Source organism: Panthera onca, chromosome B1, assembly GCF_046562875.1.
Source record: "Panthera onca isolate mPanOnc1 chromosome B1, mPanOnc1 haplotype 2, whole genome shotgun sequence".
Taxonomy (NCBI): domain Eukaryota; kingdom Metazoa; phylum Chordata; class Mammalia; order Carnivora; family Felidae; genus Panthera; species Panthera onca.
In genome coordinates this window covers 173404309-173428368 of record NC_138342.1, presented here as the reverse complement: position 1 = coordinate 173428368, position 24060 = coordinate 173404309, and the positions used below count along the sequence as shown (strand labels likewise).

The 24060-nt window shown below is 51.1% G+C and overlaps 1 protein-coding gene across 2 annotated transcripts in view; it reads right to left on the bottom strand.

The window, feature by feature from the left end:
• DPYSL2 (dihydropyrimidinase like 2) overlaps positions 1 to 24060 on the bottom strand; it is a 132940-nt gene that overhangs the window by 17235 nt on the left and 91645 nt on the right. For both annotated transcript variants that reach the window (XM_060653210.3, XM_060653211.3), the window contains exons 4-8: positions 14157 to 14321; positions 11172 to 11233; positions 10579 to 10659; positions 9981 to 10049; positions 5580 to 5700 (exon numbers count right to left, since the gene is read on the bottom strand). In XM_060653210.3, coding sequence (XP_060509193.1) covers positions 5580 to 5700; positions 9981 to 10049; positions 10579 to 10659; positions 11172 to 11233; positions 14157 to 14321 — 498 coding nt within the window. The remainder of the gene's footprint in view (positions 1 to 5579; positions 5701 to 9980; positions 10050 to 10578; positions 10660 to 11171; positions 11234 to 14156; positions 14322 to 24060) is intronic.

The following is a 24060-nucleotide window of genomic DNA, read 5'->3' as shown; positions in this document are numbered from 1 at the left end:
GTTTAGAAATGTTTGACAGCTCCTGGCTCTGACAGTTAAGTCATTTCCCATTAACTAGAAGCAAGAGGACAAATCCAGAGCAGAAACCATGGAAAACCATGTAGATGTATTTCAAAACACAGCCACAAAAGCACATTATAAAACCAACTGGGACAGTGACTCACTCTCTCTCTCTCTCTCTCTCTCTCTCCTCTCAGAGAACCTAAGCCAGAACTCAACAGCCTAGGGCTCGTCCATGGATAACCCTGTCAGATTTTGGTACCAAGGGTGGTTCCTGAGGAACAGAATCAAAAGTTTTCTGAATTGATTCTGGGGTTTCTAGAATTGCCTCTCTAATCTGATTTGATTTAAAGGCACTAATGCCTCTGTTAAACAGACGCACAAAATATCACCACTGCATACGCCTTATACTTATCATAAGAGGCTAAGTCTGGGTTGACCACAGATTTGATTCCTTAGAATATTGTTGGCAAACTGAGTAGAACACGATTGCCTGGTGGGTCCAAATAAAGTGGAGAAAGAAAAAGTTGAGGCCAGGGATTCAAACTCTCAGCCCGAGTGCTATATAAATGACCCGAGAATTTCTAGGTCTGCCCTGAAAGAGACCCTCTCTCTAGGAGTCTTTTTTTTTTTAATTTTTTTTGAATGTTTATTTATTTTTGAGGTGGGGGGGAAGGGGCAGAGAGAGAGAGAGAGGGAGACACAGAATCCGAAGCAGGATCCAGGCTCCGAGCTGTCAGCACAGAGCCTGATGCGGGGCTCGAACCCACGAACTGTGAGATCATGACCTGAGCCGACGTCAGACGCTCAACCGACTGAGCCACCCAGGCGGCCGGCAGGAGTCTTAAGAGTTTAGCCGGCTGGAAACCAAACCCACGGAGTCATCCTGCTGTATTATAACACACACTGAATTCCCAACCTGCCAAGGGCATTTATTGGGAAGGAATTCTGCCTCGAAACAGCGTTCAGACCCAGGCTGCAATATCCACTCTTCCCGGCAGTCTTCCCTGCCCCTCCCCACCCTGCAGACTTCAGCCTTAACAGCAGCCACATTCGCAAGAGCCAATTCCTTAAGATCAATCTCTTTTTTTTTTTTTCTTTCTCTCTCTCTCTCCCTCCCTCTTCCTCCCCACCCCTCTCCCTCCCTCTCTCTTGTAAATATATACAACAATCTTCTGTTTCTCTGAAGGGCCCTAACACAGATTTTAGTGAGGTTTTATGACAGTCACAAGCCAACCCATATGCCACTCTTTGGGTTCAAGATGCTGAGGTGGCACATTAGCTTAATACTAAGGCGTCCATCCCCAAGTTGGGGTGGTCCTCGCAGGCTCGATGAACCCAAGTTTTTCATGATGCTGGAGTCACTCCTATTGGCCCGCAGGGCATAGGAAGTATCGGCTCAAGTGTGGGTCCCCAGGGTTTAACATCCCTCGGCAGTCACCAAATGTTCTAAACATTTCCACACCTGGGTTACGGGGGTGGGGCGAGGACGATGGAGAAGGAGGTCTATCAGAGGAGGTTACCAGGCATGACCTGCATGCTACCATTCACACACAGAAGGCACCAGCAACCACAGTAGAGTTCCCTCGTGGACAAAGTGCAGTCTGAGGGAGCCCCTTCTAGAGAAATCCCCACACTAGACCCTCAGCGGGGAGACAGGTGGCCAGGAGTCTGGAACTACGGGCTGGATGATCTGGGGCGAGATATTTACTTTCTGCATTTTAATTTCTCTTCCACGAAATGAGCCCTATTAAATCAATCAATGTCTAAGTGCTTTTGAAGAGTAAAAATTGTCCAAAACAGTCTTTTCTTGGCCGTGTCTTCATTTCCTTATGTGCGGAATGGGACTGATGATACACGGCCCTGCTGAGTGGCACAGAACGGAGGGGGCAGCGTGCGAAAATTTGGCTCTCTGGGAAGACTGCGTGCGGTCGTGCTAGGTCAAGTGCGCGTGGAAAACAGTCTCATTTATATTCATCTCACTTTATCACTTGCCCTGTATGCCTTGTCTTAGATTTAGGACCAGCAAGTTTCTAGGTGGGGAAGTATGTGGACATTAATAAAAAGACATAAAATCATGATCTTTCAACGACTCTCATCTGTGGAGCAATGGTGGGTCCCCTCATGCAGCCTGACCAATGAGACAAGGAGGGGTGCACATCCATAAATACTTGCCCCTTTCCTTCCTCTGAGCTCGAACCATACTTGGCTTGCCCCTCTTTTATAACATTGACCATTTTCCATTGTGACTTTTTGTCCATGTGTCCCACCCCTACGAGTGAAGAAGCTGGGGGCTGGGACCATCCAGCACCACGGCCTAAAATATCACATAATAAAAGTTTGCTGAAGGGGCGCCTGGGTGGCTCAGTCAGTTAAGCGTCCAACTTTGGCTCAGTTCATGATCTCATGGATTCTGAGTTCTAGCCCCACATTCAGCTCACTGCTATCAGCACAGAGCCCGCTTCGGATCCTCTGGCCCCCCTCCCCGCCCGTTGCCCCTACCCCACTCACGCTCTCCCTCTCTCTCTCAAAAATAAATAAATATTAAGAAAAAAAAAAAAAGTTTAGGGGCACCTGGGTGGCTCAGTCGGTTAAGTGTCCGACTTCCGCTCAGGTCACGATCTCGTGGTTCACGAGTTTGAGCCCCGCACCAGGCTCAGAGCCGGGAGCCTGCTTCAGATTCTGTGTCTCCCCCTCTCTCTGCCCCTCCCTCACTTGCACTCTGTCTCTCTCTCTCAAAAATAAATAAACAACAACAACAACAACAACAAAATTTCGCTGAGTGAACGAAGAACCTCTCCATCTTACAGATGAAGAAATGGGGCGGCAAAAAGTTGACAGGGCCTCACACTTGCCACCAGGGACCACGAGGACCCACCTGAGATAGAAAAGACTCCTTAGCAGAGAACCCCTATCTAAGGTCGGCAGGCATCTTCGAACCGGCCCTTCAGTCCTCAGTCATGAGAACAGCGGGTACGATCATTACGTGTCTGTACGCACATTATCTCAGTCAGGCACCGTCTCCACTTACAAGACGGGTCACTACTGCAGATGGAAACTGAGACCCAGCGACGGTAAGGGGAGCTGCCCGGCATCACAGGCTGGCGCACAGCGAGCTGGGATTCGATCCAGGACGGGACACTGATCCCAGAGCGCAAAGACGTAACACAACCGTATCCTGTTTTCCTTCTCGGTTGTTTGGGAATCCTTGCTTCTGTATTATGCACGACGCTCCTCGGTGTCAAGCTCTATTTTCCAGCAGGTTCAGTAAGAACCCCAACAGATACCAGCATTTCTCATACTAAAATAATCTTCAAAGCATGAAGGGTAATTCAGATATTCACATGGATGTTCAGGCCCGAAGTTAGGCACCTGACAGTCAAGGCCCGATTCCACCGCCCGTTAGCTGTGAGCTCCAGTTTACTCAGCTGCAAAGTAAAACCAAGTGCAAAAAAATTCCTGCCCGGGCGGCCTCCCAGAGTTGTTATGAAGTTCCAACAAGATGGAAAGAGCCTTAAGAGCCCACAAGCAAGCGAGAAGCTCACATTCTTGCTCATTAGCACCCAAATGCACCAGAAATTCCTTTCTGGCAGCTCAGGCCCATCTCAAGCAAAGGGTTTCAGAGACCAAAGGGTGACAGTCTGAATGCAAAAGCCCACCCCGGGAACCATGATGCAGGCACAGTTGGACTGACACACGGAAAGTTCTAGAACAAAGAGACTGAGGTAGTCCCTTCTTGGTGCTCACTGCCCAATACACACACAGGGTCAAAGTCCTAAAGATGACAAAGGGACATCATCAGGCACCGAGTCACAGGTTACTGGAGCAGGACTGGACTCTACAGTAACACACATCAGCGCCACATCTTGAAATGAAGAAACTGAGGCACAGGAAGTTCTTGAGACGCTTCAGAAGTGCCAGCAGGGCTGGCTCACAGGCCAGCTACTGTGCGCCCCAGAGCAAGGCTAGCACCACCTGTCCAGGCCAGGGTCTGGGGAGAGACAGACTCCTCCCCCTCCAGCAGGGACAAGCGACAGTCTGAATCAGGAAGCAAGTCCTCAGTTTTTACATGCTGTTAAATGGAATGTTTAATTACATTAAAATCATGTTAAAATGTTTGCTTAACTCCTTGTTTGTTATCATCATGTGGGTCCAGGATGGTTACTAAAATAAATAAAAGAAGCTGCTGCCTAATTTCCTTCCACTTTCCAGACACTGTGCCAACCGTCCCGAGGCTCCACGCAAGGAACGGTTCTGTGATTAATGTTGGGTGTTGAGATGGATGCAAACATGTGCCTGGGTGACAAAGGGTCCAGGTGAGGGAGGGTTACTGATAGGAATCATCCAGTGTCTCCTGGAAAAACAACTCAAAGCGGATTCGGAGTGCATGACGTTATTTAGGGGAATGTTTATTTCAAAAAAGCAATTTCGGCAGCCACCAGCAGAGGGCAGGTTTCCAAAAAGCTAGGAACCCAGCGACCCAGTGCTGAGCAGCCTAAGGACAGAGGCCCGGGGAGAGCTCCAAGGAACCGGGGCAGAAACTGCTGGGTCCATCTGGAAGTCATCATCTCTGGGGACAGGCTGACTCACCGGTCATTGAGCAATTTGTTCTAGGTCTTGTACCAAGTCACCCACCAGTGAAAAACTCCGACAGTGCTCCCTATGCCTGTGGATCACATCCCACAGAGAACTACAAACAGAAGCACAGAGGTCCAACGGTTCCCTTAAGATACAGAGAGAGATAAAGGGATAGAAAGAGACTGAGAGAGAGAGACCAGGAGAAAGCTAGACAGAAATTAAGGGAGAAAAGATCAGGCCAGGATACACCCTCACCAAGTCAGCTACCCACGATCAGCCGGTCCCTGGAGCCACACTCCCAAGCACAGGACACGTGATGTGACTGCGCAAACTCAGTCGACAGCAGATTACAAGATTCCGCTGCATTCATAATGTATAAGGTGCTCCACGGACAGCCTTTGGAAGCAGCAGAAGCTGTACTTAGTAAATTAGTTTCCAAGAACCTTCTCAATGGACTCCCTAGTACTAACAGAGCACCAGCCTCAGCCCAGGACCTATCAATATAATTTGTAAGGAGTGCCTCAAGCACTCGGAGAACCAGACACGAGGAGGCCCGGGGCAAGATCCCCTGCCCCACGCCCCGACAAGACTCTCTTACTTACCCCCACAGAAATCACTACCGGCCACGGAGCGGGGACTCATTTTGCAATAGAACGTTCCCCAGAAGGGTTCTGTGGCAGATGGAGCCTGACGCCATCTGTGTATGTGCCTAGTTTATTTAGACTGCATCAAATTAAGTCCAACTTTGCTATAGAAGCAGGGGCGGGAGGGAAACGCGCCTGCCCCACCCACTCTTTGCAGCGCTCGGCTTTAAATAGATACTGACAAGGCGGCAGCGGTGGAACAGAGAGAGAAACCGGAGCTCCCTGCCTTGCTCAGCTGTAATTAGGTTAATGCTGGAACGCGATAAAAGCAGCCCACTTGGCATGAAGGTCTGGAAACGGAGCCCTCCTCCCTTCCTGACCTGCCCGCGGTCACACAGCCGTGGAGGTAACGCTCACCCTTTTTCCGGGCCTGGGCGATGACTTCGGCCGCGCTCTTGCTCATCACCTTGGTGACGTACAGAGGGCAGTTGGTCTGGTTGGCGATGGTAATCGAGCGATTCACGGCTTCGGCCTCAACCTGCAGAAGAGCACGTGAACGTAAGAACTGTGCCCACTCTGTGCCCACTCCACGGGCCGTCTTTACCCTCAACCCACCGAGAGAGGCCGAGAGGAACAAGAGGCCACGGTGTCCTCTGGGTTCTACCCTGAGTGGCACCCCAGGAGGGGGAGGTGACTCTCCCAGTGTCACTCAACACTGTTGGGTGGAAACGATGGGGGCATTTCCTTCCTAGACCCTTTGAGTGGCTTGAAGAGTGCCCAGCCGACCTACGACATCAGCGTCAGCCCGGAGCTGGTAAGAAACGCGGATCTTTAGGCCGTTCCCAGACCCTCTGGGGATGGGACCCAGAAATGTGGTTAGTCCTAACAGCACCGGGTGATTTTTATGCTTTGCGCACATGAGAAAACCACCAGGCAGGGAAACTGCTCCCAAGTCAGTACATTCGCTCCAGCTGTGTGGTCTTGAGTCGAGACAGTCAGTGGTGAGATTTTTGTGCTGGGCTTCTGTCCGACACCCACAGATGAACCCAAGGAACAGCGCGACCTCACAGGGCTCTGGGAACGGAGCAGGCTTGACTGGGAACGTCAAGCAACGGTCCTCAGCCCGTGGTAACACATCCAAGGCCGCACACAGACTGGTACGGCCTTCCGCACGAGATGGGAGAGCTGCTCTAATAGAGGAGTCTTTAAACCTGATGCTTCAATGAATAATATTTCAAAGACCCCGAGTGATTATTGCTAAATACCTGACCAGGTCAGACTACTGAGATCAAGGTATGCCTCACAGACATAGTGTGTAGTTTAGAATGGGCAACTGAAGGACCACGTGAAACTATAGAACGATCGATCTCAAAAAGCCTCTTGCTCCCTCTCAGATCCTGGAAGAAAGCTGTGGCTTCAACTTCTTGAGACAGGGGGCTGGGATTGACTCCGAGTTTTGTATCCTCTGTGCCCCACCCCCAGTGTAGCTCCAGCGGGACTACATTAGTTCCCAACACAGGGCCTGGTACACAGCCGCTGCCCCAACATGTTTACTGAACAAATGGATTCCTTTATGTTAATGGTGAAAGTGAGGCCGTTCTGTAACGAGCTGCTATTTTTTGCAAGAAATAGCTGAGCTCCTAACTGAATTATCTTAGCTAACCAAGTTTCTACAGGAGCGTGGCCAAGAGCTAAGGTTCTATAATTGCATTAACTGGTAATCTAATTTAATAAATGACGGCAACTTCATTCACGTTTGCCCTTTTGGGCATCAACCATGTGAAGAGAGAGGTCTCAAAATTCAAAGGCAAACCAAATGGCTCTTGAAAAAGCTCATTAATCGTCCAAATGTTTTTAATTCCTGGAATAGCTGAGCCATTGGCCCTCCCTCTCCTTGACTCCAGTTTCAACAGAAGTGCCTCTGGCCCGGGGAGGCACAGAGGAGGGATGGCCTGAATCTCTGCGGTCACCTCAGAAGTCTACAATGTAAAGTGCAGAAAGGACTCTTCTAGAATCTTCATGGCTTCCCAGGAGTGCCAAGGACTACTCAGTTTATTGGCCCAACACAAATCCTTCTGAAAGTGAACAGAGGCACTATTAATGAGTGCATGGGGGCAGCGGGCATGGCCTGTGACTGTCCTGGGTGAACTGGAATGTGAAATTGGACTAATCAGGGAATAAATGGAGCAAAAGTGCCAGTTCTACTGGGGGCCTACCCCTGTGGGATAGGCTTCCCAGGGCCCACTCTGGATTGGCTCATCCACCGTGTGGTGAGCTCTGGTCCCACCCCTGCTCCCGCAGACGCCGGGGGATGGCCGACACCTAACTACAGGGCCACCTCATTGAAAGAGAAGGCCACTTAGACCCCATCTCTCTGTGTTCCGCTCAGAACCATGGAAGGATCCACGTTTACCCTTCTGTGTGTACCTGTGCAGGCCCCTTACATGCAGGGAACTGATTTAAATAATATTGACCTAAAATACTAGGAAAATAGTATTACAGCTTAAAATTTTAAGAAAATTGTCTCATTATAGAGCTCTGAAGGATTTGGGGGGGGGGGGGTCACCGAGACTTGATGATTTTTAAGACTGGACACCCCAAGATCCAGAGAGGAAAGCCACTTATCTAGGGACATACAACAGCGTTGGTACTCACTGACCACAGTGTCGGTCCACACAACAGAATCAGAATACGCAACAGTGTCTGCACACAACACCCCCTCTGTGGCTCAGTCCCCCAACTGTCGGCCTGCCCCAGCGGCAGTTCCAGAAAGCCCAGCTAGAAAGCTGTCTTCTCTGGGGAAGCCTCTTGGTCACCATCACCCTCACCCGCGTGTTCCCAACTTCCTTCCCAGATGCCAGCCTTTCGGCCCATAGTTCCTGTCACATTCTACCCTGCCTAGTTACTTTCCATCTCTCTCTTCCTCTCCAGCTCATCCATAGTCCCCTTCTCATTCAACTCGCGGTCCCAACAGGGCCCAATCATCATACATGTCGGGCACCATTGATGGACAGGTGGTTTCTAGATTGCCGCATTCCCTACAGTTTCCCTCTCAGTCTTCTCAGCTGGAAAGGCTGGGGGGGGGGGGGGGGGGGAAGGAGACCCTGCTGGCAATCTCACGTGGTGGGCTGGAGAGAAGAACAGAGAGCAGCAGGAACATGATTTGTGCAGTTCAAACCACGTTGACCACCATGATGCAGCAACAGATCACGAAACCGAGAAGGAATTACACGTTTGCACGTTATTAACCACTGCTTCATACATACAGGGCGGTATCTCCCTACCTACACGGTCAAGCTCAAGTTCCTTCAGAACGGTTCCCTGTTTTCTTCTCTTTGTCGCCCACAGAGGGTTTAACGCGACGGATCCCTGGTGCCAAACTGAAAAAGCATCACCAGGAGCTGAGGGAGAAGGGGCCAGCTCGTGCCGGTGGCTCACAGGGCTGTTATAATGGTGCACTTGCTCAGGGGAAGCCCCCAACAATGAGGCTGACCGAAAGCAGGTGCCTCTGAATCAGCTGAGAAGCAGATGACCTTGGAAAACAGAGGGAAGAGAAAGCCCCCCAAACAGCGGTTTGTGAGGCAAGAGGACCCTCCCCCGAAGCCAAGAGCTCCTCGAATGGGGGCACTCCAGACCTGCCAGCCCCCAGGGAAGGCCCCACGCTCCGCTGCAGGGGACTCGGAGATTCTCCATGCAACAGCTGCTGGAGAGAAGTCTCCGGCGTCTAACCATGGAAAAACAGGGTTTGATTCTTGTGGTCAAAATCACAACCAGAACAGCTCTCCCGTGATACCTTTTGCCTGCTCAGTAAACCCCAGGCTTGCTTCCTGTTTTCAAGTCTGCGGGGACACAGGGATGCCGAGCAGAGAGGAGGAGGAAGGAAAGCAAGCCCCCAGGAAGGCTCTTCCAAGTTCGGCAGGAAGCAGGGCTCTCAGAAGTAGCCTCGTGTAACAAGGGAAGCGGCGCCTGCTTTTCTCATCTCAGTGTGCCGCACACTCTCGCCTACCTGCACAGCCACAGCAGGGCAGGAGCGGCCCCCAACCGCCCCAGGGGATGGAGGGGAGAGCACACTTTCCTGTAAGCCCAGCCCCAGGTGTCACCACCCGGTTACAGGGGCCCACGGGCTTTATGGTGAGCTTGGGCTCCCATGTGTGCGTGTGTGTGTGTGTGTGTGTGTGTGTGTGTGTGTGTGTCTGCGTGTGTGTTATAGGTACACACTGGTGTACAAAACTAACCTCAAGTCCTCTGGACATCAGCCACTGAGACTGTCGCCCTCTCTCTCCTGTGAGCTCCTCCCAGAGTCACTGTCCACCAGCCCCAGAGGCAGCATGCAGCTAACACAGGGGCCAAAAGATGTCACCTTCAACCTCCCTCCCCCGTGTGCTGGCCCCAGCTCATCCTTCCGGCTCTTTAGCGTGCGTGGGAAGGCTGGATGGTCGTGGAAGGAGCTATACCCCATGGCCTGGAGAGGGACCAGACGATACTCAAGATGTAATAGGTTCCGTCCCTCCACTGAGGAGAGGAAAGTGTCCTCAGGGCCACAGATGGTGTTGAAGGTGCCCCGGTGCATGTGTGTCTGTGGCTCTGTCCCTGTGAGTCTGTCCCTATGAGTCTCTGTGCGTCTATGGCGACGCCTCGGTCTGTGTGTCTGTCTCAGAGTCTGTGTCTCTGTCTCTGTCAGTCTGTGCGCGTTGTGTGTGTGCACACGCAGTAAAAATGCAGAACAAGGAAGTGTCAATCCTCAGTGTGCGGGACATTCCCAGTGCCTCCCCCCTCTCTTTCTTCTGCCTGTTTCTTCTGCTTTCCATAGATGTTCACCTCCTCAGGTCGGCTCAGCACGTGTCCCTCGGGGCCCGTGATGCCCAGATCCAGGATCCTCTGCTGCTCCTGCAAGGTTTAAAGAAAGCCAGGCCATCAGGGAGAGCTGGACTTGAGATGCTCTGATCGCTAGAGACCTTTTACCCAAAAAGCTACTCGGGCGAGATGATCACTTGGCTCTTACGCCAGGGCCTCGTGAAGAGAAGGGTTCAGTACCCTGTCCCCAGTCCTGCCTGAGCAGGTGTTCAGCTCTCCCCCGGGATGCTGAGAGCCCACGCGTGCCCGGCCCTGGGCCAAAGTGTAAATTGTCTGTACATGGAAGCCCATGTCGCCCACCCACAGGCGGCTGCCCTACGGCACGAGAGAACTGACTTCTCTGTGCAAAGGGGACAGGCCGTGCGTCCTGCAGAATGCAGAGAGGCACACGTCCCCGACATCCACGCTGCTGGTGAGGCTCTTAGCACTGTGCCCAGGGCGGTCACACCAGGTCACCCTGTTTCTCCTCCTTGCAGCTGAGCCACAGAAGTGGTTTCCCGCTCCCGAGCCCACCTCTCACCCTGCACGTCATGAAGAAACGATGAGGAAGAGGGCCTCATACCTCTGCAATGATGTCGCCGTTTTCTGCGTGGACTTGGGCGATCGCACCGATATCCCGGATCACGCTCAATACTTCATAGATCTGGAGGAGGGGAGGGGATCAGAGACAGGGACGTCCATCTACCTGCTCACAGGTACAGCCACTCCCCTGCCGGCCACAGGAGTCAGAAACGGCACCGGCGGCCGCTACTGTTAAGGCTGGCTCTGTGGACAGGCCCCCAGGGCAAGGCTTCCGGCCACACGTGGCCGAGCAGGCCCGCTTGGTAATCAACAGGGGCAGCATAACCTAAGGGACTCGGAGTAGGGGAGGGTCATGGATGACACCCGGCTCTCCGCCAGGTTTGCTGAGGTGGCTCTGAGTACATCTCTGGGCTATGCTGTCCCACAGGGGCAGGTCTAAGGCTGACTCCAGAGCCCTGGGGGCCAGTGCACTGGCTTCAGACCCTCCCTAAAGGTAAAGTTACATCAGGGAGTTCATCCACCAGCCATGTCCCATGAAGCCAAGGGACATACATACACCGGAGGCAGCTTCCAAGACAACGACATTGGCCCAAATGTACCAAATGCCTGTTCAGAAAAGGCAACTTTCCTTACCTGGGAATCAGTTAGCTGGAAGCGATCTTTGAAAGCCATGTACACCAGGAAGGAATTGACCCCTAGCAGACAGACAAAATAGATAGGTGGACACAGGACTTTAATAAATAAACCAAATAATCTGGAAGCGACTAAGAAAGGTATAATACTATGCATATATGTATATAGATAGAGAGAGAGAAGGACGGGAGAGACAGAGACAGAGGTGGAGACAGAAATACAAAGAATTGGTAAAAGAGGGTGCAAAAGCTTTTAGCATCCTGACAGTTTTCTCTAAGTTTAAAACTATACCGAACTTAGAAGTTGCCTGTTCCTCTACGTGTATTCAAATGCACAGCAACGTTATTCACATTAGCCAAAGGGCAGAAGTGTCCGCTGACCGACGAACGGATACACGAAATGTCGTACAGTCATACAGCAGAACGTCACTCAGTCCGAAGCTGGAAGAATATCCTGTCACATGGATGAACCCTGAGGACATTACACTAAGGGAACTAGCCAGTCACTATAGGACAGATACGTAAGATTCCATTTACAAGTCAAATTTACGGAGACAGGAAGTAGAATGGGGGGGGGGGGTGCCTGGGTGGCTCAGTCGGATGAGTGTCTGACTTCCGCTTAGGTCAAGATCTTGCAGTCCATGGGTTCGAGCCCCACGTCAGGCTCTGTGCTGACAGCTCGGAGCCTGGAGCCTGCTTCGGATTCTGGGTCTTCCTCTCTCTGCCCCTCCCCTGCTTGAGCTCTGTTTCTCTCTCTCTCTCAAAAATAAACATTAAAAAAAATTTTTTTTAATTAAAAAAAAAGGAGAATGGGGATTTCCAGGGGTTGGGGTAGGAGGGACTGGGGGGTTGGTGTTTAATGGGTACAGAACTTCAGTGTGGAAAGATGACAAGTTCTGGGGATGGGTGGTGAAATGGTTGCACAACAATGTGAATGTACTTAATGTCATTGAATGTATATTTAAAAATGATTAAGATGGGGGCACCCGGGTGGCTCATTCAGTTAAGTGTCCGACTCTTGATCTTGGTTCAGGTCATGATCTCACAGTTCGTGAGTTCGAGCCCCATGTCAGGCTCTGTGCTGACAGCTCAGAGCCTGGAGCCCGCTTCAGATTCTGTGTCTCCCCCTCTCTCTGTCCCTCCCCTGCCCATGTTCTGTGTCTCTCTCTCTCTCAATAATAAATAAATGTTAAAAAAATTTTTTTTAATAAAATAAAAATAAATACAAAGTGAAAAAATAAAAACAAAAGTTGCCCCCAGCTGTTGTGACTTTGAGAAGAAAACGAAATCGAATATTCTGTGAAGATCTACAAGATCTAGATCTTTCCTCTGGTAAACAGACTTCCATCCAAGCTGATTTTTAAGAAACATTCTTGGGGCGCCTGGGTTGCTCAGTTGGTTGGACATCCGACTTCGGCTCAGGTCATGATCTCACAGTCTGTGAGTTCAAGCCCCGCATCAGGCTCTGTGCTGACAGCTCAGAGCCTGGAGCCTGCTTCGGATTCTGTGTCTCCCTCTCGCTCTGACCCTCCCCTATTCATGCTCTGATTCTCTGTCTCAAAAATAAATAAACATTAAAAAAAAAAAAAAGAAAAAGAAACGTTCTTAAGTAAGAAAGGGTCCAATAAGCTGATGTTGCAATTCTCACCCTGGCATTTCAGAGTCCTTGCCTCCCAAGGCACCAGACCAAACATCCCTGCCTGACATCCATCACAATGGTAAACAACCGTACTGACAACCTTCTAGTCTTGGAGTTTAATTCAAGCCACCTGGGGGTGCTGGACGCTGCCCGGGCTCAGTGGCTCGGGACATCCCAACCCTTCTCTCTGGCCAGGCAACAGTTGCTATGGTGACACTCTCGCCTGATTTGGATTCGATTCAGTTTAAGTATGGAGAGCTAAACCCTTTAAGACTCTGTATTCTCAAAAGCGAGAAAGGTCAAGGGTTACTTCTTTTCTTTTAGGTGGAACCTTTGTGCCAGAAAGAATCTTAGGATATCTAGTCCAATACCCTCATGTGATTTTTTTTTTTTTTTTTTTAACGGAGACTCATGAAATTTAAGTAATTCCCCAAGGTCATATGGCTAATGCAAGGAAGACACACTAAACCCAAGACTCCAGAGTTTCATTCTGGGCGTTTTCGGCCGTATTCACGGATACCTACCGTATCCACACCTAGAGACTTCCCTCCCGCTATTTTACCCACAGTGGTACTCCTGGGCTTAGAAGCCTCAGAACCCGAAAGCAACAGGCGCTCCCCTGACAGTTAAGATCCCATGAAGCCAAGAGGTCACCCTAGGAGTCTAGTCTATAGCCAAGCTCAAGAAGACCCCAGAAGATGAAGTGACTTGGCATTAGCACCTGAACTCCCAAGGTCCCTGTGGACAGAAGGGTCCCAAAGGCACCCTGAGGTAGTCCGGATTCTTCCAGCCTGCCTGGGAATCCTCCAGGACCCAACCCCTGGAATCCTACTCCCTGAAATAGTCCCCTGGGATGAAAAAGACCTTTCACGTTGTCCCAGAGCCTCCTCACCCTCAAGTCTGTCCTGGTCCTCGTGGGTTTGCAGGAAGAGTCCCCCACTCGGCATCCTGGGCACCTCCTCCCCCCTCCCATGACGGTCCAGAATCCTCACTGGGACAGGCGTTCTTATCCTCTGAGGGCAAATCAGTCCCATGGCCTCAACTCTCCAACCTGGCTGGGCGCCGTTCCCTCAAACCAGTAAGCTGTGTGCAGTTGTCACACAGGAACCGGTCCCCCTGGGGAGGCTCCGTCCGGTTCTCCCGTCAATGAAAGCTTCCGTTGCCGCACTGGGTTTGGCTGCCTCCAGTGGGCACCAGCTGCGGCCCCACTGTCTCTCCTTGCAGGCATGGAGGAGAGGCACAGAAGGGGTCTGCAAGCGCTATTCACAGAGCTCTCCTTCAGAGAGCTGTGCCGGCTCGTGTACCGAAATGGAAATATCCCCGGAGGTGCCGGTCAGCATAACCTACCGTGGTCCTTCACCAGGGCCTCTATCTCCTCCTGGATGCCCTTATGCCACTCCGTGATGTCCACGTGCAGAGAGTAGTCACAGCAGGACTTGCTGTCAGCCCACTCCCTCCACTGGTCGAAGGCTGCCAGCAGGCTTGTCCCGGGCTCGGGCACGACATGGTCAACTAGAAAAGAACAAACATTTGTCGTCATCAACAGAAGGCTCGAGGGCCACGGGTCAGCAGCAGTTTTCCCGTCTCAACCTTGAATAAGGCTTCCTGGGTCCAAAACCGAGATGGTGATCTCTACAACCAGCTTCTAAGAATCCACTTAAACCAACGGACTCCCCGAGAGGGAGAAAGCAGAAAGCAGAAACCTTGGCATGGCACGATTACTCCCACGAAACCACGCATGAACTGCCCGGATCTGATTGCCCGGCTCAGTGTCCCTGAAAGCAGGTACCTCGGGACATCTCACGGACAATGAGTCCTTACGGACAATGGCAGTGTCAGATGGCCGGCCAGAGCTGCCAAACCTCTCTGTGTGGCGATAGCTGAATGTGAGGCGCCCCCCACCAGACGGCAAGGAACTCGAAGATGCTGGACCCTCGCCACGCAGGCTGAGGCTTTCAAAGCTTCCCCAGCGTATCCCATCTCTCGTCGGTGCTCATATTTCTGCAGCATAATACCACTTTGTAATGTAAGGGAGATCTTTTCGTCTTAAGAGTTCAAAGCGTCTTTTAAAACAGTGGTTATTGTTATATAGTTATTGAGTTAGGCTGAGATGGAAGAAGGGGGGCTCTGGACTCCAGGTGAACTGAGTTTGTCTCCTGGCTCCACTACCTGCCAGCAACGCGCTCTTGGGGAAGCTACTCAATCGCCACTACCCTAAATTTCTGTGCTGGTTTAAAATGGGGATATTAAATGCTGCACACGTTTGTTGTGAGGATTAAAGGAAACAGCCTATCTATCGATCTTTTGTCATTCCCCTATTTAAATCTTCCGGCGGTCTCCCCTTAAGATAAAGATTAAAGTCCCCAACAAGGTCTGCAAGATTCTGCCCAGCCTGGCCCTTGCCCCCTCTAACAACATCACTCTGGATCAACTTCCCTTTGCACTCTGCTCTCCTCCAACCGCGTGGGCCACCTTTCAGTTCCTGCTCCCTTCTGCCACAGGGCCTTTGCACAGGTAGTAATATCTCTAAGTCTCAGAGAGCTCTCGCCCAGTTACCCTGATGAAAAGAGGGTTACCAGAACAATTATTACCCATCTCCTGCACAGAGACACTAAAACATGCACTGCAATGACTTGTCCAAGATCAAATCAAACTTACGCAACAAAAAAAGACAAAACCCAGGACTCTTGACCCCTAAAGCAATGAATCGTTCTTCTAAATGAAATATTAGGTTTCCTACACCCAGGTAAGTAGTTCTCGGCTAAGAAAATGCCAGCCCAGGCAATGCCAGTGAGCTCAAATTTCTGAAATGGACCAAATCTTGCAGACACTGCTCAACCGTCATCAACCGAGCTTGGTTTTGTACATCTCAAAAATGTGCACATCTGAGCTGAATTGTCTTTTGATGAAATGTCCTTTTTTTTCATCAGTAGCCGTATATGTAATTAAGCGCCTAGCTGGTACTGTAATACGTATAGTGTTATCTAACGAAAGCAATGAGGATGTCACACTTGGGATGCAAGTCAGTTCCGTCTGTAAAATGCTAACAGAAACCCTGGCAAAACAATTCCAATTTTCTTAAACTGTGCCCCACCCCGCGCCCCGCAAAAAAGGAGGAGGGGGGGGGCAGGAGGAGGCAGAAGACAAGGAGGAAGAAAATAGAACTTTGTTGCAAATACAGTTTGGATAGAATCTCCCTAGTCATGCCCCTGGCTTTGTCGCTTGCCCCACCTCACCAGCCTGCATAGGCAGCCGGACAGATGGATCTTGTCAAATCTTTCCCCAGATCCTGCCACTCTGCCGGTTAATCCTTCGGTGGCTGTCCAGCACCTTAGAGCCAAATTCAAACTCCCCCCTTGGTCCTGTGGATCCAGTCTAATCTCTCCAACACTCTCCTGCCCCTCCCCCTGGCTCATCCCCGTCAGCCCCCTTCCATTACTTGAGCTGCCAAACTCCGTCCGACCTCCAGAACTTTCCACCAGCTGTCTTCTCTCTCTGGACACCCATTCTCTTGGCTCTTTGCTTGGGCATCCCTGCCTCCCCCTCACTGGCTGAATGTCACCATCCCAGGCTGGCATCCTCACCTGCAGTATTTCTGCATCCATCCCCCCTAGTTTGCTATCTGACTCCCCCACGAGGATGTAAACTCCCTCGGAGGAGGGACTGAGTGCCTGGATCGAGGAAGTGCTCAACAAACATTTTCAATAAATGAATACATGTTCCCTTCCAGCTCGCATGCCTCCCTGCAAGATCAGGTCAAGCTCCAAAGGAGGTGCTCTCCTGGGAACGTGACCAGATTTTCCGGCTCAGCCTCAAGCATATGTAAGGAGGTCTGGTGCTAAGCTACTCAAACTGGAGTGTGTTTAAGAACTCTCTTGAGGGGCGCCTGGGTGGCTCGGTCGGTTAAGCGTCCGACTTCGGCTCAGGTCATGATCTCACGGTCCGTGGGTTCGAGCCCCGCGTCGGGCTCTGTGCCGACAGCTCAGAGCCTGGAGCCTGTTTCAGATTCTGTGTCTCCCTCTCTCTGTGACCCTCCCCCATTCATGCTCTGTCTCTCTGTGTCTCAAAAATAAACGTTAAAAAAAAAAATTAAAAAAAAAAGAACTCTCTTGAGAGCTTATTAAAACACAGGTTCCTGGACATCCCCAGAGTTTCAGATTCTGTAGGTCTGGGCTGGAACCTGAGAATTTGCATTGTCTTAAAGTTTATTTATTTTGAGAGAGAGAGAGTTGGGAAGGGGCAGAGAGAAAGAGAGAGAGAATCCCAAGCAGGCTCTGCACTGGAAGCGAGGAGCCTGATGTGGGGCTCGAACTCACGAACCATGAGATCCTGCATGCCCTGAGCCTAAGTCAGACGCTTAACCGACTGAGCCACCCAGGTGCCCTGAGAATCTGGTTTTTAATCATCTCTCTTGGAGCTGCTGGGTCTGCCTTGGATCACTGAGTGCAAACCTTTTCCCATTTTCTTCTCCAAGCACCTGAACTCACTCATGCCCATCTTTACCCCGTTTTACTACACAACAGCATTGCCAGTTACAAAAAAACATCAGGTTCCCTGGCTGGAATAATACCGTAGCCTCCCTCCATGTCCAAAAAACAGCTCCTAGGGTTACGAATTCTTGAAAACTCAGGATACAGACAAAGCTGAGGGCTCCAGGGAAATAAACATGTTTCCTCTAAAAACGAATGACACTCAGAAACGTGTCCATGGAAAGCCTCCTCATGTTTTCCCACGGTCCTTTCCCTAGGAGCTCTCTCCTAGGAAGAGCTGCCCCAGGGCACAGGGCAGAATGTCATCCTCACTTCCGGAGGGAGCAGAGATGACCCACTCACTGGAAGACACAAGCCTGCAAAGGATTTGCCTGGAACTCTCAGGCCTTGTCCCCGGTGATTTCCCTAAGCTGTCCCTGCAAGAGCCTGCTGGCTTTTGCCTCGCAGCTGACTTTTTCCCCTTGTGTAAGACGTGAGGGAGAGCTCATCAACCCAGCCCTCCACCAGAAGGTGAAAAGAGAATGACCCTGGGATCCAAGAGCTCTGGGCTCCGTCCCGGTTCTGGTGGCACCTCTGCCCTGCTGTGTATACTCCACGGGAGCTCGATTTCTGCATATACAAAACACGGGCACGAAAGTACACGCCGTGCAGGGCTGCAGGAGGGTGAAGGAAGCATGGATGAAAGCACCTGGAAAAATGTCTGGCACGCACTGAGTTTTCACCCCCCTGGGACGAACACTCAGAAACACCCTGTGGTTTCCGTGGGAGGCCCATGAATCTGGTTTATGAGAGAGCCAAGAAATGCCCCGGGGCAGTGGCCTGAACTCAGAACTTAGAACCAGCATCCGGAAGTGCTCGCATCTGCAAGACACCAGCTGTTTCCAAAGGACGATTTTTACTTCGCTTAAAACCTAAGACCCGACATTTTTTTAGCAGCTTTACTGCAACGTGATTCACATACTGTGCAATTCACCCATGTAAGCCGTGCAACTCAACGGTGTTTGGGCTAGTCACAGAGCTGTGACCAGCCTCGAATTGGAAAACCCCGTTCCCATCTGCCGCCCTTCCCCATTCCCAGCCCCAGGCAACCACTAATCTGCTTTGTGTCTCTGTAGATTGGCCCTTTTCGGACATTTCGTGTCAAGGGAATCATACAGCATGTGGTCTTTTGGGTCTGGCTTCTTTCACTTAGCATGTCTCCAAGGTTCATTCCTGGGGGAGCATGTATCAATACTTCATTCCTTTTTGCCTTGAGTGGTTTTGGTATCTTATTTTACTGTTTTTAATTTTTTTTTTTTTTTTTTTTTTTTTAAGAAAGAGAGAGCATGAGCAAGGGAGAGGAGCAGAGGGAGAAAGGGGAGGGGGGCAGGAGAGAACCTTAAGCAGGCTCCACGCTAAGTGTGGAACCTGACATGGGGCTCGATCCCACAATCCTGGGACCAGGGATTACGACCTGAGCTGAAAGTAAGAGGCAGTCAGTCAACTAACTAAGCCACCCAGGCACCCTGGTATCCCATTTTTATGTTTACTGGATACTGGCAAGGTGTTATACAACACGGCAAAGGAGCTGGACCTTGAAATTCAAATACAGAACTCCTCTGGAGTTTGCAGTGTTTAAAAGACCCTATTTTATTTTTAGCTTCTTACTTTGAGGTAATTGTAGATTCACCTAGAGTTGTAAGAGATCCTCAGAGCCTCCGCCCAGTGTCCCCCAGGGGTAACATCTTGCTTAACTTCAACACAACATGACAACCAGGAAGTCCACATTGACACAATCCAAGACCCCAAGTTTTCCAAAGGACAGCAGTTGGGGCTTCTGATCAGCTCCAGGGGGGCAGCATTATCGAAAACACACAGAGACACCACCGCTGGCCCTGTTCAGGGAATTAAAGTGGCTGCGCAGGAACCATCCCCCAAAAGTCTGCAGGGGGCAAGCAGGTGGAGCGGAGAGAAGAGGGGGACCCCTGCTGGGGCCCCCTCTGGCTCCAGCTTCTCTGAAGCCTCACCCACAGTCGCACGGAGGCCCACCTCTAGACACACCGCTTGGTCAGTACACACGGCACCCCGCACGCCAGCGGTATTTACTCTATCAGAATTGCCCATCTCCTGCCTCGCATTCCAGAATCATCCTGACTCATTCTCTAGTCCCTGCACTTAGCTGTATGTGCGTCTGCCTCTCCCTTTCTCATCCCAGATGAATCAGTGGACTTGAATTAAAAGCAAGCCGTCAGGGAGACGACGACACAAACCACTGCTGGCTCATCTCTGTGGCATCGAGCTGGCATCTACTCAGCAAAATGCCGGGCGACCTATTCAGCAGAGAATGCCTTTTGTTAGTGGAGAGATGAGAGCCTTTGGGAGCCCCTGGGCGTGCCAGCCAGGAGAACACGGTTTTATTCTTGGGGGGGGGGGGGGGGGGAAGCAGAAAGGGAAGAGAAAGCACCTGTCCCTGGGAGCGTAAGGGGTGCCCAGAGGAGAGGTAGTGGAGGAAAGACCAGGGTCAGACGCCCGAGTGCCTGGCCCGCTCCGCCCCTTACTCATCAGTGTGGCTTTCTTCACGACACTCCTCTTCTCTGGGCTTCAGATCCCTCCTCTATGGAGCCCATACCAGTACCTAACGCCCGGGGTTCCAGGGAGGTGTAAGCGAGCTGCCATGGGAACTCCCGGGACGAATGCCTGCTACAGACCCGTGCCCAATAAACACCAGCAGGAAGACAGTTACATGCTCCTCTATAAGGAAAACTACCACACGTAAACCCCTTGTGAAGTATTTGTTAAGTATTTCAGTGCCTCTAATGCACACGCGGACAGGGCTCCCTACTTGCTTGCACAAATACACTGCTTCTCCAACAGTGCAAAGAAGCATTCTCCTACGGGTTGAACTACCTAGAAGGTCTGTGCCCGATTTTCTTATCTACAAGCTGGTGACGATAACACAGCTGGAGTGCTCAGTAAGATGGGGTTCGTAAAACAACCAAGTGCTCTTCCAATATGAGCACCGTCATTCACTTCCTCTTCCCTGCGTCCCCCAAAGTATCCAGCAGGAGGTCCAGCATACAAAAGACTCTCAGTCGGCACAGGAGAGACCAAACATCATACACTCCTCTGGCAAGAAAGGCCTTGGCCAACTCAGTACTGGAGCACTGGGAAACCTCTTCCTCTGAGGGGCCCAGCCATGCAGTCTGAGAATCCCCATCATTCCCTGGAAAAGTCCTAGGCACACACAGCTCTCCTGTCGTCTGCCAGAAAGACTCACTATGGCTGGTTTTTAAATCCCAGCCTTCCTGAATGCCAGGCAAGGGGACCCACCAAAGTGACTACCTTTAACGCAAGTATAATCCACATACTTCAGAATGGGAGTATTAGTAGGAGTGCCTGGGTGGCTCACTTGGTTAAGCGTCTGACTCTTAATTTCAGCTCAGGTCATGACCATGGTTCGTCAGTTCAAGCCCTACATCGGGCTCTACACTGACAGCAAGGAGCCTGCTTGGGATTCTCTCTCCCTCTCTCTCTGCCCCCTTCCCCACTCGTGCTCTCTCGTGCACTCTCTCTCTCTCTCTCTCAAAATAAGTAAATAAACTTAAAAACATGGGAGTAATAGTAAAAATAATTAACACTTATCAGATACTTCCTATGTCTGGTATGATTTCATCCATCTTTTGTGGTTTACCTCGTTGAATCCTTACATCAGCCCCCTTAAGGTCAGAGCCAGTGGTGGCCCCAGTTTTCAGTTGGAGAAGCAGAGAATAGTGGGGTTACGTGACTTGTTCATGTTACTTAAATCGCAGAGATGTATACACAAGGTCTGCAACATTCAGACAATCTGTGCTTCGGCCAAGCAAGGCCCTGGGAAGAACTCTGGAAGGTGGTCAATAATGTAGTCTTAGCCGGTACAACTGTTGGCTGGCAGAGGTGACCCCAGGACGTTTGACTCCAGAGCCCCTACTCTTCTTAACTGCTTCTGCTCAAGAGTGGACAGGGAGGGGTGGATCTCTGAGAAGTAAAATGCAGTCTTAGCCCTTTAATATTTTGTAACTACAGCATGTAGTTCAGTAATTCAATTAACAGAAAACTGCATCATCAGCCTGACATGTGCAGGAATATAAACTCATGCCCCTCACTGCCTGAACCTGGAGGCACCTGAAGAATTCCCTTATTTCTCTCTTGGCCAAACTCTCTTTCGTGAAATCTTGCTTTTAAAACAAAGCAAATATATTCACATAAACCAAGCTCAGCCATGATTAATTGTTCGGCATCCAGCGATCACTGCTAGAATCATTAAGCCAGAGGCCGGAGGGAATAAGGGCCGAAGCAAGATCCAGTAAAAAGTATTTATAAGACAAGCAAACAACCTCTTACGTGATCTGATGATCGGCCAGCTTCAGAGGGAACAGAGATAGAGGATACAGACCATACCCTTAAAATGGTTAAAGTCTAGTTTGGAAGAAAAAATACATTGCAGGGTGCACGGAGGAAATGACCTTGCTCGATCCTCCTGCCTACTACACATTCCCACCCTTGCCTTCCCACCAAGCTCTGGAAAGAGCGGAATGCTGTTGATGCCCCACGCTGTCACCTCCCATTCGCTTGTGGACCACAGCACCCTCAGCTCCACTGAGCCGATACCCCCCGAGCGAGCTCTCAATTCCTCTCATCCCCTGGGGACCACCACTGCCTTCCACGACCTTGGGGCGTGACTGTCCGCAGCGGCCTGCTGCCCCGTGCCCGCCCCAGCTTCCGGACAGCGCTCCGCGTGTCTGCTGCTGCTTCTCTGAATAGTCGTCCCCTGGTTCCTCTTTTGCCCCAGCATTTTCAATGCTGGTGTCCCCGGGAGCTCTGTCCTACTTCATTAAATTCCACTCACATTTCTGACATTTATTCAAAAGGTCCTGAGCCGGGCATCTGAACAGCAGACCCTTCTCCAGCTGGCCTGCACGGGGCCTCTGATTTCTTGCTCTTGTCTCTTTTCCTCTCTCATTCCCCCCAGCCGTGTCCTCTCTTTCCTCCCCCACCCCCACCCCACCCCCATCTCCTTCCTCCTCCTTCCTCCGCTTCCTGCAGTCGTCCTGGGGCTCAATATTCGGCAGGCGATGGATGTGGGGACCGGGACTCTGTTCACTCTCAGGCAAATCCCGGGATAAGCAACTGGGAGCAGCAGCCTGTGGTCTACAAGCTACAGCACCTGTCAGGATTCCTTCTGCCACACGAAGGAAGCAGCGGGTGGGTACCAGGAGCTTCCCACACCTGCAGTCCACGCCTCCTGCCCACAGATTTCCCTTCCTGTGGCCTATGCCCACCAGAATGAGACAGCCATTCCTTCCAGGCTGCCGGCAGATCACCCTGGGAGTCCAGGAGTCTGAGCTGGAGTCTGAGGGTGGGAAAGGAGAGACGGGGAGCGAGGCACAGAAGGCCCAGCTTCCACACCCAGCGTTGTGCCTGAAGACGGTCCTGGGAAGACATCCTTAGCTTTCTTCCACTTTCCCCCTTTAATGCAGGCATAACCAGAGCTCCCCATGTTAGAGAAATATATCCACCCCTCTGGAAGTATTCTTCCAAGGGAATGGGACAATGGAACCATGGTATAACTTCGTATCACCGTTTGCATCATTTGATAGCAGTGATACAACCTCACATGGGCACAGCTTCCCAGCGATTTACAAGGTGCTACCACAAGCCTTATCTCACTTGATGCTTACAGTAGAGAGGCAGACGCGTTCACGATGCTCGCGTCACAGATGGGGGGCTGTGGCCAGGAGCCTTGTCTGCAGTCATGCAGACACAAACTCACAGAGCTGGGGTCCAAGCCCACTTTGTTTTACAGGCTTTACAGCCTTGACTAACCACTACCTTCTTGGTGTTTCTACGAACACCACTCACCTCAACTCTTCAAACCTAGGCTTTTTTCTAGTATCGGAAACACAGGCAGGTTCACTTAAGTGCACAGCTAATGACCTAAACCTAGTGGACACAGACGGAAATGGCCAACGTGAGCTGGTGACGGTCAATTTGGGATGTCAGATGAAAAGCTTGTCAAAATGTCAGCACCTCATAAAACCCCTTTCTGTGAGGCTTGGGGTAGCCTGCAAATGGCCTAGCATGCACACGGTATGCGAGATCAAAGGCCAGGCTAATGAAATCTGTGTGTGGGGACGAAGGGTCATTTAGAATCTGTAAAACCTTTAAGAGTGGCAAGCCACATGGGGCGCCTGGGTGGCTCAGTCGGTTAAGCGTCCAACTTCAGCTCGGGTCGTGATCTCGCAGTTCGTGAGTTCGAGCCCAGCGTTGGGCTCTGTGCTGCCAGCTCGGAGCCTGGAGCCTGCTTCGGATTCTGTCTCTCCCTCTCTCTCTGCCCCTCCCCCACTCATGCTGCCTCTCTTTGTCTTAAAAATAAATAAAACATTTAAAAAAAAAAAAAAAAGATGGCAAATTACACAATGAGCAGAAGTGGTCTCCCTGACTTAGAAAGAGCAAACAGGGAGTGACTGGGAGAGCCTGAGAGCCCATCAGTAGGCAGTATGGGGTCAACCTTCCCCGGAAAGGCCCATCAGAGTAGACCAGTGGCCTTGGGGAGGGAGAGAACAGACCCACCAAACAGGCTTTACTTCAAAATCAGCCTCTGCGGTCATACTTGGTAGTATGCTCTCAATTCACTCAGAAAGGATGCCCCTGGGGCACCTGGGTATCTTAGTCGGTTAAGTGTCCGACTCTTGGTTTCGGCTCAGGTTATGATCTCACGGTTCATGAGTTCGAGCCCCACATTG